This window comes from Trematomus bernacchii, unplaced genomic scaffold (genome assembly GCF_902827165.1).
Source record: "Trematomus bernacchii unplaced genomic scaffold, fTreBer1.1, whole genome shotgun sequence".
Taxonomy (NCBI): Eukaryota; Metazoa; Chordata; class Actinopteri; order Perciformes; family Nototheniidae; genus Trematomus; species Trematomus bernacchii.
The window spans coordinates 14,158,829-14,174,121 of NW_022987689.1; the positions used below are offsets into that span (position 1 = coordinate 14,158,829).

The following is a 15,293-nucleotide window of genomic DNA, read 5'->3' on the forward strand; positions in this document are numbered from 1 at the left end:
ATCTTCTCTCTAATTATTTATTTTGGCGGCAAGACGCCCCCCTGGCGGAAACGCTGATCCAGGACATGGTTAAACCATACACCCCAGCACGTGCACTCCACTCTGCATCAGCCAAACGGCTCGCTGCACCCGCACTGCGAGGGGGACCCTAGTTCCCATCAGCAAAAACACGTGGGTTTGCTATCCTGGCTCCAAAATGGTGGAATGAGCTCCCCATTGACATCAGGACAGCAGAAAGCTTACACATCTTCCGGCGCAGTCTAAAAACGTATCTCTTTCAACTCCACTTCGAGCAATAAAATGACTAACAAAGCACTTATATACTAAAAAAGGACTGGCTTATCTAAAGCCAGTTGAGTAGCACTTGAAATGTTTTGGCTCTATGAAACCTAATGTACTTATATGATTCTGTTTTCTTCAGGTTTGTATCTTCTTGGTCGAATGCACTTATTGTAAGTCGCTTTGGATAAAAGCGTCAGCTAAATGCAATGTAATGTAATGTAATCGAATTAGCAAAAAAAACGAATGTCTTATAATCTGTAAACTTTTGCCGTCTCAATCACCATACTGCTGTAGTTACACTTGCTATTTTGAGTGCATAAGTGCGTCCCAATGGGGAATAGCAAAATGCACTAAGAGCTGCAAAACGGTGCACTCATAACAACCAAACGTTGAGTGCAGAAAGATGGACACTCACATTCAACGATTGCCATCTTGGCTACATAACGGAAGTTGCGCAACCAGCCACAATGCCGGTTTCTCCAGTAAACATAGAACAATACAAATAAAAAATGGACGTATGTTTTTTTTCTTCCCTTTTACACTATACAACTGTTGGAAAGAAGACATCTTTCATTTTATTTGGTCAATTGAGCAGTCTGTAACTGTTAGCTACCACAAACAATTACGTTGCTAGCTATCTAACTAGCAAACAGCGGCACTCGTCACTTACTGTACAGTGAGGGCAAAGCAGCCATGTGCGATTTCAGACAACACTACACGGTCACAATTCACGCACTGCGCAATTATTTAAAGTGAACGAAAGTAAACTAGGGGAACAGTCCTAATTGAGACACGTTGTCGTATCTATGAATATAATTTTCAGAAACTTTGCTTTATAGCATTTTCTGAAATTACATATAGACGGTTATCCATATAGCCCAACCCTTTGACAGTGTTAAGCTGAAATCTGTCTTCTAATGAATTGCGACGTAAAAGTAATGATATAAACAGCAGTGTTTCCCCTAGGTTTACTGCTTGAGCGTGGGGGGGGGGTCATTGGGATATATATTTTTTAAATCCTCTGGAGCAGAGAGAGGAACTGTGGATTATTGTTATTGATTAATGCAGCGCCCCTCCAAGACAATGGTAGGGGAAACACTGTCATCATATATATATATCCTTTTGCACTTCCTGCGCAAGATTGTGATGACAAAACTATTCACATCAAATCCAATCAAAGGTCCATATGAGGTCTGTCCAATTGATCAAGATCACAATATGGACTAGTGCAATACCTAATCGCAGAAAGCGCTCAAGCAGAGCTTACATTTAAAACGGGAAGCCGGTGGCGTCAGTTGCCACTGTCGCAATGTGATCTGTTCGAGTTCCCCTAATCATGAAATCTGATGCGTTAACAACACTGATACAATACAATACAACAGGAAGCGACAGACAACACACCAGTCCTCAGGGGGGGTGGTAACGCAATACCTGCGTATCCGTATAAAGGGAAAGAGAAAAGAGAAAGGATAAGGGAGAGAAAAGAAGCGCTTCAGGGAGAGGGAGCCAAAGAAGGAGCGACAGTGTGTGACAACTGGTCGGCAGGTAGATTGATTGAGGAGTCAGCCGGGTGACAGCCGGATGTAAGTTCAGGGTTAAAATAACACTGTCCTCTCTCTCACACCCACGCACACACTCATTGGCTTCGACTCCCAGAGGCTCCCTTTCCTTTCGACTTCTCCTCTGTCAGTCTGGGCCCCCGAGGCCCTCCAAGCATTCAGAGACACTCTCCACAAAAAGCACACTCACTGCTGCTATTCTGGGACGCTTCCTCTCCGCTTTCTCTTTTCGTCCCTTTCCCTGCATCCTCATACTTCCCTGCCTGCCATTCTTCTTCACTAGAAGGTGTCTATTTAAATCCAGAGTAACTCATACAGCCAGTGAAACCAAGTATTCTCTTTACTGCTTCACCAGTCGCATGGAGTTCTGGGAACTGATATCTTTTAGGTTAGTTAACCTTACAGGAATGATTTCCTTGAATTTGTGCAATGTGAAACGGTCCTACATTTCTACCACCCGTTGTCTATTTTCCATTTAAATTGTTCAATGTCAACCAGACTTTAATAAACCCGAAAATAACTTAGCATTTTACCACTTCTGGTTCCCTCGTCTTAAAGGCAACGTTTTTTAATGTGTTTGTGGTTTGAAGCCTGAAATATGTGGTTGAAACAAGCCTTAGATATGTTTACATGACGTTCTCTGACATATAATATGTTAATAAATCCTCCAGCGGTGGATAAAACAGTGGATGCTAACTGGTGACTAATGGAGACTACTAAACATCATCACTCGACACCAGACCACCTTTAACTTAGCGGTGGTGAAGCGCAGCCATAGTTGTTTATAGCCTAGCATTAGCTTTATGCTTAAAAAATGGCGTTAATAAGCACAGATTATCCTGCTGAACAAAGTGTGTGGGTTTGCCAAAGAGCTTATTTTCTGCAATATACAGAAAAGCCTTTTGTCGTGGGACCCATTTGCAATGCTAACCTACAAAAGTAGATCACCACTGCATCACTCTATTGACACATCTTCAGAATAAAATGTTGTTCCTGAAGCTCTCGTCTCTGTCTGGATATCCCTAAATCTGCTATTTAACCCTCCTATTGTCTTCGTTTCCCCCCCTTACTTACCGGTCCTGTTTTAACTGCTATTACATTAACACAAAAACCATTAATCATCACCACATTTCATTTAACACCCTTTCAAACTGTACATATTGTATCAGACTACTGGTATACATGGGAAACTGCAGTAAATATACAAAGAATAGACACTGAACATGTATTGCGTGTGCCAGGTGTGATCCATGTGGGGGGATGGGCACAGAAGAGCGGGAAATGTGTCAAATTGTTCTGTGTGTGTGTGTGTGTGTGTGTGTGTGTGTGTGTGTGTGTGTGTGTGTGTGTGTGTGTGTGTGTGTGTGTGGTGTGTGTGTGTGTGTGTGTGTGTGTGTGTGTGTGTGTGTGTGTGTGTGTGTGTGTGTGTGTGTGTGTGTGTGTGTGTTTTATCTGATCCGGATGGTTACTAATTCCTTTTCTTACAAAGTTGACTAAATCATCCAAAATTCAAAGAAAGTAGTGATCCGCAATTGTATATGTTCAAATGTCTACTGTGAAGGATATCATAAAGCCTTAATGCAATTGAATGTAAAACTAAAAAGTTATGATTGATGAAAGTAGTAAATCGGTCAGATTTGACCCGAAGACAACAGGAGGGTTAAAGCAAAATGACTGAATGACCCTGTTGAGAGGTTAACTTTTCTCTTTGCATAAAAAAATCCTCTCTGATAAGTGTACATTTGCTACTCAGTCACACTATAAACAGCACAGTGTATGCATTTAATAAATCAAAGCAGAGGTGCCAACCGATCAAATCTGCATTCTGCTTAGCTTTAAATGACTTCCTCTCTCAGAGGAAATAGGCCTGGCCTACTGTGAGATGTGTGAGATAAGCATCTTTAACAGGGCTGCCATGCTACCTGTTCCAATTATAGAGCCATTTACAGAGCTAAACATTGATGGTCTGCCTCAGATAAGTGAACAACGGGCCTGGTAGTAGCATGCGGTCATTTGGGTGGTGTTTCACGAAACAAAAGTATATACAAAGTGTCATTGAGGGCACACACTCGCACAAAGGCATGTTGGCACAGTTCCTGAATTCACACTCATTAACTCTGTTGTCTGTTCCTCACTCTCTGTTATTCGTAGCTCTCAAACACACACTTGATTATCCTTTCTTTTGCACCGATGCTTGCAGACACCTGTTTGGGCGTCTGGCTGGCTGACATCCTGTAGGTGGGTCTGTTTGTGCCTGAGTAACAAAGTGGGTTCTATAAAAGCCACCAGTGTGACTCTCACTTCCTGATACTGTACCTCATCAGCTAGGAATGGTTATTCTCTAAATATATCCCACAAATAGACAATAAACAAATCTGGGACATGGCAGATCATGATTTGGGAACACAAACACAGGACTGATGAAACAGGAAATGGTCAACCACATCCCCCACGGATGAATAAAGACAAATGGATGTTGGCTGTAGACTGGTTTTCGTTCTGATTGGTTCATGAAGCCAAAATTGCTCAACCTGGACTCATGCCCTGCTCTGGCGGTCACAGGTTTGAATCCGTCCTGCGGTCATTTTACCCGTGTCATCTCTATTTCTCCCTTATTAAATATATCTTTCTAATAAAGTCAAAACTGGCCATTACAATGAAATATTTAAAACAAATTGCTCACCCCCTGAACATGAAATAGATCCTCCGGCAATCTTTCGCATCAATAGCGCCCATAGAGCTAGCGTAGCGTTTCATTGAACCCCGCCTCCTAGCCGATGGTGTCATTTCCATGACAAAAATCTAGATTCGGCTAACGGTGCAACTTTTAGGACCTAATGCTTTAAAAGAGGACTTTTCTGGTGTTCGCATTGGGAAGTTGATTTACCTTAACAAATGAAATATCTGCTGATTTAACGACGTCCTTTTTTCGATGTTAGCCTATGGTAGAAAGTATTTCGGGGGGCCCAATGGCATTACGTGATCTGGAAGTTATAATTCCACGATTTTGCATCTATGAAATGTGGCTTCTAGGCTCGCAGCCATTCCTTGGATCTCGACATGGATCTTCTGTTTTTAGGGAATATATTTGCAAGGAAACCATTAGCAAGACGTCGAGAATGTTTCTCTTTCCTTCATCATCCTGCCATGATATCTTTAACCCACACACGAAAAACCAACAGTGTTTGACCCAAGATGATGTCACCCTGGGTATTTGCTGCATTTCAAAGGTGAACAGTTCCCATGCAGACACACAGTGAGCTGCTCTGTCGACCTCATGGCTCTGAGGAAAGCACAGTCACCGTTTGGAATGATCTCATGTCTGCATAGCTCAGACACCGAGACAGAATAGCAAACCACACTGCGCTGTGTGTTTGTACAGTGTACAAGTCAGCGAAAACATGCACAGAACAGTCACACCCAGCTGCAGGGAAGTCAGAACAACATTCTTACCTGCAATATTTGATCCATAGAACCCTGGTTCCTCTCCCTGGTCTGCTATGACACCGTAGATGCTCCCCTCAGGTTGATGACAGGCGATCAACCGTGTGCAGGCGAGGCCCCCAGTCCATCGAGGTGAGATTCTGCCAAGCTACAAGTCCATGGTGATGCAACACTAGCACACGCTCACATGATTTCATCCTCATCCATTGGTCGACACTAACCCAGGAGTATGTTTTCAGGACTTGCCTGAAAAGAAAACAATAAAAGAAACAAAAATGGTTATGTTGTATTCGGATTTGGACTAGATATCCTTCCTTAAAGCATCATGGACAGGTTGTCTCGTCCCCTCTAATAGCAGATGTTCTGTGTTTCCTGAGGCAGACAAAAACTTTAACAAACACTTGGTCTTCTTGTTTTGAGTGACGGAAAGTGAGCAACCATGGGTCTTAGTGCATCCACTGAGAGACCTAATATTGTGATGAGAGAATGAGTGAGAGGCCCTGGATAGGTTTACAAGGTTTGAAAAGGACTCCTGCAGACACACACTGAGTTTGAACACAGGCTGGTAATGAGCACAGGAGTCAGCACAGCAGAGAATAAGAAAATATACTTTCAACAGTTCTGCTGAAATTATACTAAGAGACACTTCAGGGGACTGTACACTGAGACTAACTGTTTTAACAACATGCTTTAACTACATTACATGTATGCACACAATGCAAACAATACCTTGCATATTGTACACAAAGCTACCTCTTATATCTGCATGGTTTCCACTTGTCATACCAATACTGCACATATTTTATTTGACAGGTATATCTATATTTCATTTAAATATTGCTATATTTCAATGTTATGATTTTTTTATAAATTTGTATTAGTTTTATCCTTTTCTTAACATGTATGTTCTTTGACTGTGTTTATGTTTGCAGCATATACGCAAAGGCAATTTCTTCGTATACGTTACCTACTTGGCAATAACCCTGTTTCTGATTCTGATTCTGATTAAGCTTTTATCCAAAATGACTTCAATTAATTCAACAATAAAGAAACAAACGTAAAAAAAAAGTGGAGTCAAATCAATCTAAATATCATCACGCTTTTGTATACAGTATAACACATTAAATAGAAACTGCATAAATGTTATTCTAAGATTCTTGTTTTAACGTTTTTCTTTCTTTCCAGTTCAAGGAAATTGAAACTTTACAAAAAGCGGACGCTGAGCTTTTAGCAACAAACCTCCACCCACGCACTCACACTACATTACACACAGGGCCAAACAGAGCTGGCAACACCTGAACTGACTCAACCACACACATGAGTAATCCTCTTACAATAACACCATTGCAAAACTGAAAAGTTAAACCGTGTCGATGAGGGAATAATATTATTATTATAACTCCACAGTTGATTTTAATATAAATCCTGAAAACAAGACTCAAAGTGAAACCGTGTTGATGAGGGAATAATATTCTTATTATACGTTTGCAGTAAAACAAAAAAAAGGATGTTGAGGACCATGTGATCTAAGTTTCTCATACATATACACCGTAGTTGTGTATATGTTATGATAATAGTTAAAAACCTTTGAATCTTGAACTGATATTTCTTCTCTCTTGTATTTATTTGCATTGCATTTCATATTAACAAAAAACAAAAGTATCGGAAAGTAAACAGGTTACATTACTTTTATATACTTAGATAGGTAACGATTACATTTGAATAGGTAATGGTTATCAACATTGATGCTTTAAAGCTAGCGATTCATCTGGAAACCCACTGCAAATTAATCACATGACCAAGTATGGCACAAGCTACATGAATTGCACTGACTGGAGACCACTGGACATCGGTAAGAAACATCCCTATTTGTGTAACAACACACCTAATCCATGACTGTGTTCTAAACTCCTTCTTAAATTGTGATGAAAACGGAGAACTGGGATTTTGCTGAAGTTTGCGCTAGGCAGTTCTTGAAGCTGTATAGCATTAGGAGATAGCGGACCACCGCTGTCCGAACAGATAGTCCGAACAGTATGAGAGCAGCAAGGAGAAAATTACCGTACGGCCATACGCCCTGTGTAGCCCACATTATACAGAGGGGGATCACAATGGCTCTACAGCGGGTTTGTCTGAATTCATGCCAATAATTCAAAAATCATCTCATAATTAAGTAAAAAACCCTCTGATTTCTTTAACCAGTTACAACACCACACATATTTGTGTTAACACCCCCCAAATACTATTTTTTTAAACTTATGATTATCCACGGATTATAATTGTGGTAAACAGAAAAATGTTTGAATCGATTGACAGCACTAGTAACTGTAAAATAATACTTTTTTAGTGCCAACTCTGTTAATAACATACAGTAGGCTACAACCGGAAGCAACTTCCGATGCTCGATGTGAATTAACTGGACATTGTTCCGGCCAGGTCTGGGGGCTGTGGTAGGAATGCCGTAGGGGGCCCTGTGCAGGAGAGTGCAGTATGAATGAATCAATGCAATTCACACGGACACACAAGGACACAGTCCACCCACCACCTAGGGAAGTAGCAGACTGGAGCCTACAGTGTCAGATGAGAAGCTCCCAACAAGGAGAAACACCAGGCTATTCTTCCTCCCTGCATACGCATACACAAATGACTCCTTTGTCTCTGAGAATAAAAGACTACGTATGTAACTGTGCGCGGAGAAACACAAGCCTGATGCACAGTAACACACGCCAATCAATCACAAACAAGCTCACAGGCGTTAAAAATAAACAAATACACACTCTCCAGTGACAAATAGCCAATGGGATGTCATTCATTTATCGACACATGCACTTTTAATGCATTAGTGGCTCTGCATGGCTAAAGCTGCATCTCTTTCTACTGAGAACAATCCGTAACAAGCCAGAGGGCGACATCACATGACCCAAGTGGATTTTTACATTTTTGTTACGCAATTCTTGTCAGTGGGCAGGGCAGAGAGGAGTAGGTAGTTTATGGCCTCAGCCCCCACCCTGGCACATAAAGACACACAAACACCACCCAGTCCCCAGAGAGTGTAAGAAAGGCCCAAAATAAACCGTGCAAACACGGTCAAGCACAGAGGCTACTTAGAACACTACAAATGTACAAGAAAAGCAGCTGTCAGGCCTAACTGAGGGAAAGAAACTGAAGGCAGTGACTTTTAGCGCCCTCAAGAGCTGTGTTTATTATCTGTTTACTAGCACACACTCATGGAATTTAATGTGATTTAAGTTATGTTAAAAATATTTCCTTCAGCCCGCCACTTTGGACCAGAGTGGAATAATATTGTTGGATGGATTACCATGGAATTCTGTACAGACGTTAATGTTCCTCAGAGAATAACTCCTAATGACTTTGATGATCCTCTTGAATTTTCCTCTTGCAGAACCAGAAGGTTAACGTTGTGGTTTCAAAGTGTCTTGACAGCTGTTAGGTGAATTGTCATGAAATTCTGTAGACATTCATGTTCCCCTCAGGATGAAGTGTAAAAATGCTCCGTTAGTTTGTTTTATGACCACATATTGTACTTGAAAAACAAGACAATTTTGCAGCGATTCTGTTTAGTGCCATTTAGCAAATGTTTGCATGCTAACATGAAAGATAGCAAATAAGGTAAACATTATCTGCTAACTATCAGCATGTGAGCATTGTCATTGTTAACATGTTAGCATGTTGATGTTAGCATTACGCTCAAAGTACAGCGCTACATAGCCATTAGAATGGCTGTAGCCCTCAATAATTCTTTTATTAAGGCTTTAGTCTGGGCTAAATGGCTACTTAGACATCACCTCATCAGTTTTTAGCAACTTACATGGCGAATGTACGAGATTCACATTCAAGCATAAAACAATGCAAAAATGGTTCGCACACTTCTGATATTACAGTATTAAATCAGACATATTAGTGTGAACATTCCCGCACTAATTTCTGTTTTGGTAATAACCTAATATGAGCAAGCTAACATAAAATATAGTTAACAAGACATGCAACACCTGTTAACTATTGGTAAGTTAGCATTGTCTTTGTGAGCAAGTAAGCATGCTGATGTTAGCATTTAGCACAGCCTTACATAGCCGCTGGCATGGTGGTAGACTGTTAAACTTATTTCATACAGAATTTGTTGGGGTCTGGGCTAAATTGCTAGTCAAACATTACTGAATCAGAATTTAGCAATGGCAAGGGTACTTGCCTTAAAGAGTTGACATTATGACAATCCAAGTCTAAAACTAAGAAAAATATATTCCTACACCTCTCATATTTCAGTATCAAACCAAACTTTATAAAGTCCAAATGTTAGAATGCTTACATGAAAGATATTGAAATGTTTTAATGACAAATGTTAGCTTGCTAGCATGAAAGATAGTGAACAAGTTAAACATTACATGCTAACTGTCAGCATATTCGCATCATCATTGTGAGCATGTTAGCATGCTAATGTTAGCCTTTAGCTCTATCCTCACAAATAGGCCAGCTAGACTTTAGACCTTTTTCATACACACTCTAGAGCAGGGGTGGGGAAAAATGTTCCTCTCAAGGGCCATTTCAATTTTTTCAACATCCTCCGAGGGCCGTACAAATGATTGACCTCTGCTTAAAAATACTAAAATAAAAAATAAAAAATGTAAATGTTGAAGTTAAAAGCATCAGTCTGGTGCACTTTGAGAGCAACATTAGGAGATCTATGGATACATCTCTCAACACCCATATGAAACAGAACTGTAAGCAGATTTTCTTTTTCTTTATGGATATTTTACAAATCACTCTCCTTTCAAACTGTATTCTTGTTTATTAATAACAACTCTTTTTTTTACTGTCATATAGTATTTTATACCTGTTTACTTTATTCTCTTGTGTTTTTATAACTATAATGATCATATAAAGATGTGCCTTTACCTCACTGGTTGGAGAAAAAGCTTCTTATATTCGTTAGCATAGCTAGCTAACCAGATGCTAATAACAACAAAGTTATTGACTGTATGATCAGTATGACAGATGAACAGATGCCACTGGGCTTTCAACTAAAGACACAGCCACGCAGAAACTGCGGCATGTGTACGCCTCCTTATGGGTACTGCAATTTGTGAAGCCCCGGCCCGGAGCGGCGTTCTGGTGCTCGCCGTCAGAACTACACCCCTGTCAGACGAGACATATACCACGTGATGACACGTTAGGCTCGTGTTGTGTTCAAGGACCCTGACCTTGGCCAGGAAAAACAGGCACTCGCTTGTTTAATTATTTTGCGGTCTAGATTTCTTAATTTTTTTTCTTTTTTGCGTGTGTTTATAAATTACCTCGAGGGCCGTACCAAATGGTCTCGCGGGCCGTATACGGCCCGGGGGCCGGAAGTTCCCACCCCTGCTCTAGAGGGCTCTAGGCTTAAAGGAGAGGTGTCATGCTTTTCCGGTTATTACCCGTCCCCTTGTGTGTTATGAAGGTTTTTATGCATGTAAACGGTGTGCAGAGTCAAAACCCTCAAAGTACACCCTATAGCGAATAAAACTCTAACACAGAAAATACCTCCCCAAAACGCCTCGTTGGAGATACGTCATTGTCCATTTGATTCTTCCGGGTACGGCATGACATCATGTAAGAATCAATACAAGCTAGTGGAAAATCAGATACAACATCCTCTTTATCTAAAATGAGTCAAATGGCTTAATTATTAAATTATTAAATGTAATAGTTCACATTCTGCTCGTTGGCACGCTTACACCATCACCCCACGCTGACATTCTTAATTATTGACTTGGACTTGATGAAGAGTTCTCCTCCGGCCGGAAGGTGTTGAAACACTGTGACATCCTTTTGGGGAGTTGGCACAGCGTCTGTGTGTAACTGCTCGCTGGGGCATCAAGCCAGTATTAACAGACAGCTTCCTCTCAATCCATATTGCATCATGTCCAATCAACTGTTATCCAACTGCCTCGGGCCTTTTGGAGAGAACAGCTTTAAATATCTGCGTTTTAACATGTCAGAAGTGTCTTCTTTCTTTCACTTTCAAAGGCCCTTTTTAGGAATAATAGCACAGCCTTACAATGACACAGGAGTTATGGCTTAAAGGGCCCATGTCATGCTTTTCCGGTTATTACCCGTCCCCTTGTGTGTTATGAACAGGGGTGCACACAACTTTCTCAGTGAGGTACTCAGATGAGTACCTGGAGTCAGTGTTTGGTACTCCAACTTCTGGCGATTGTCAACGGGGGGGACCGCAGAGCGTGTGAACGTTGTGATCAGCTGTTTTAGCGCAGGGCTGCTGTACAGACCGACGTTAACAGCAGCCCTGTCTGTGCACACGGAGACCGACTCTGTCGTCCGGTGATCTCTCCGCCTTCTGGAAAAGCTTCACAAGTACGTCGGTACGCAAATGCGCTTTGTGACACAAGTGACGGTACGCATTTCAGATTGTTGCCGCGCATGCGTACCTGCGTACCAGTTATGTGCACCCCTGGTTATGAAGGTTTTTATGCATGTAAACGGTGTGCAGAGTCACAAACCCTCAAAGTACACCCTGTAGCGAGTAAAACTCTAACACAGAAAATACCTCCCCAAAACGCCTCGTTGGAGATACGTCATTGTCCATTTGATTCTTCCATTTCGTTCCGGGTACGGCATGATGTCAAGCCGTACCCGGAACGAAATGGACCAATCCGTGGAGCCGTTACGTTACGTCCGCGGAGCCGTTACGTTAAGCCCCCGCTGATTGGTCCAAATTGACCAATCCACGGACTTCCTCACACACAGGCAGCTCTGCTGATTTCTACTCCCTGGCTGCAGGCTGATAACAGACCGTTGGGATCGCGGCAAAATTCTCTCTGCAGACCCATTCTCACAGCGTTTATCAACCTTTTTCTTACTCAATATCAAGCCACACTTATTGTTTTTACTTCGGCTGTGACTTTGTGTGTGCTCAGGATGAGTTTGGCTGTGTTTCGCTATGTATCCTAAACAAGGAAACAACACCTCCACGGAGCTCAGCGTGATTCACAACGTCCCGACCAATCAGAGCACACTGTGCTCACAGGGAGGGTGGGGGCTGGAGCTTTTGGAGCTACAACGAGCCGTTAAAGGCAGAGAGTGAAATTCAGTGAATACACGTAGTTTACAGAGATGCTGTATGCCAAACCAATGTGAGTTTGGAAAAATGCACAGTATAAATCTATTTTAGTATACCTCAACAATGGAATTATGATCAGTGGAAATGGCCATGACACCTCTCCTTTAAGGGCTATTTGAACATCAACTCATCAGTATTTGGCAACGGAAATGCTGAGAGAATTTGCCTTAAAGTGGTGACCTTGCAGTTAACATTTGCATATCACCTTACATGATGCAAATTCAAGTCTGAAACAAAGCAACATTTGTTCCCACAGTCCAACTGTATAAAACTATGGCTAGTTACACTGTTTTACCACAGAGAGTAATCCTGTAAATGTTACAGCATTAACAAAACAATATAAATAAATAAAGCTCTCCATCCAGCCTCCCATCTCTTTGTCTATTTATAAAAGCTTATAAAAAACCAGGATTGGTCTGAATGAATTGTAGGCTTTCCTCCTTTGTTATTTCCACTGCAAAGTTACTGCTGATTCATGCACTGTGAACAACAGCCTTTCATTCATGCTGCATCCCCAAAATGGCACCACTCACCAAAAGAAAGTGTTTTGAATTGCATCTTTAGTTTACCAGGACCTCTTGAACACTGACAATTGTCTTTGTGTTGAACTGTTCTGTATTTTTAGCTTGTCTGCTAACCATTCATACAGCAATTCATTTTCATACCAACAATCAGAGTTGGAAGAAGTCTTCAGATCCCTTACTTAAAAAGTAGATATACTAAGATTGTAAAATACTCATCACTTCACCTACTCCTTACAAGTAAAAGTCCTGAATTCCAAATGTTACAGTGTTATCAGCCTAATGTTCATATATGAAAAGTAAAAGTACTCAGCATGCAGTATTATATTAATATAGTATTATAGTAGTAATGTTTTTATTACTTACAAATACATGTAAGGGCATTTTAATGTTTTAGTTTGCATAGGTTAATTCAATTTAAGCTACTTATAAATGCATATTTATTCAACTATCCTATACTATACTTTACTATATCATTGTTAAAATATAGTGGAAAAAAGTACTAGCCTATATTGGAAAAGTAAGGGTTAGAAGGGAGGGGGGTACAAATATAAGGTAGGATAACATTCAAATACTCAGGGAAAGTACAAGTATGTCGAAATAATACTGAAGTAAAGAACTTCAGTAAATGTACTAAATTACTTTCTGCCACTGCCAACAATAAATCAGGTACTCATGACACTAGCTTAACCATAAAAATAAAACATGATATATACGTGTAATATATTTAACTAAGTTTTGTAACAGAAGTCTTGTTTTGATGATGTTTCTGTGGAAACTGAATGGTATTACTTTCATAACGATTGTGTCTATGGTAAAAAGAGATGAACTAACAGGGGCCAGGCCAACTATACTGTCTCTGAGGACAAAGCAGAAGAAGACGAGACACTATGAAAAGTGAGAGGGGGGAAACATAATCTTCTCTCTACAACAGGGGAGACAGCACATTTCTCTCTTTTGCTCCATGTCTCACACCCACAGATATAGTCTATAGTATGTGTGAGTAACATAGTGGAAGGAAAAGGAGAATAAATCACAATGTAACATCGTTAATATACGTTCAGTCGCACACGTCTACCATTACAGTGGTTCATTTATGGTATGATGAATGAAGGGGGAATCAACGTTATTAGTTTGTTGTAACTATATCGGACTGGCAGAAAATAACTTACCTTGATAGTATTTTTTCCTACTGTCAACAAACCCCAAAAATACACAGTGTAAACATCTCTATCCCGCTTCTGGTAAGAGGTACCCATTTCTTGAACATAAGGAAGGTTGTTTTTCTATCAAATGTAATATAAACATGAGTAAATAGTGCATTTGTTTGGAACTATTTTTAGCCACAGATTTATAAAGGTGTGGTCCTCCGGTGAGTGTTTACGGCCCAAGACAGTGTATACGAGATATCCGTAAAATAAACTACCTTCCTCATGATAATCATAATGAAGGAACATGTCAACAGTGTGGCTCAATGATTGGTTTTTAAATGTTTTTGGCACAGATGAGTAAGCAATACAAGCTAGTGGAAAATCAGATACAACATCCTCTTTATCTAAAATGAGTCAAATGGCTTAATGTCTTTAAATGTAATAAATCAAATCAAGTTTTATTTATAAAGCACCTTTAAAAGCAATTTTTGGTCGAGCCAAAGTGCTGTACATGTAATAAAAACACATTACTACAATCACAATAAAAGACAATAAATTACAACAGATATATATAAAAAATAAAAATAAAACACAAGGAAAAGTCAGGAGTCGTGCTCCGCTCTAACTAGAAGGCCAGAGAGAAGAAGTGTGTTTTTAGTGTAGATTTAAAAACCCCTAGGTTCTGGGGCGACCTCACATGGAGGGGCAGAGTGTTCCAGAGCCTAGGGCCAGCTGCTGCGAAGGCTCGGTGCCCTCGGGTTTTAAGCCTGGTCTTGGGCACTACCAGCAGCAGCTGGTCAGCAGACCTTAAAGCTCTGGTTGGGGTGTAGCGCTGGAGGAGTTCAGCTATATAGGCCGGATAATAGTTAATAGCTAATAGTTCACATTCTGCTCGTTGGCACGCTTACACCATCACCCCACGCTGACATTCTTAATTATTGACTTGGACTTGATGAAGAGTTCTCCTCCGGCCGGAAGGTGTTGAAACACTGTGACATCCGTGTGTAACTGCTCGCTGGGGCATCAAGCCAGTATTAACAGACAGCTTCCTCTCAATCCATATTGCATCATGTCCAATCAACTGTTATCCAACTGCCTCGGGCCGTTTTGATGAGAACAGCTTTAAATATCTGTGTTTTAACATGTCAGAAGTGTCTTCTTTCTTTCACTTTCAAAGGCCCTTTTTAGGAATAATAATTATCCC

The 15,293-nt window shown here is 40.7% G+C and overlaps 1 protein-coding gene across 2 annotated transcripts in view; it reads right to left on the minus strand.

Annotated features, from left to right (window-relative positions):
• The window catches only part of tnk2b (tyrosine kinase, non-receptor, 2b), an 81,275-nt gene that overhangs the window by 58,474 nt on the left and 7,508 nt on the right, over positions 1–15,293 (minus strand). For both annotated transcript variants that reach the window (XM_034137950.1, XM_034137948.1), the window contains exon 2: positions 5,295–5,531. In XM_034137950.1, coding sequence (XP_033993841.1) covers positions 5,295–5,312 — 18 coding nt within the window. In that variant the 5' untranslated portion in view covers positions 5,313–5,531. The remainder of the gene's footprint in view (positions 1–5,294; positions 5,532–15,293) is intronic.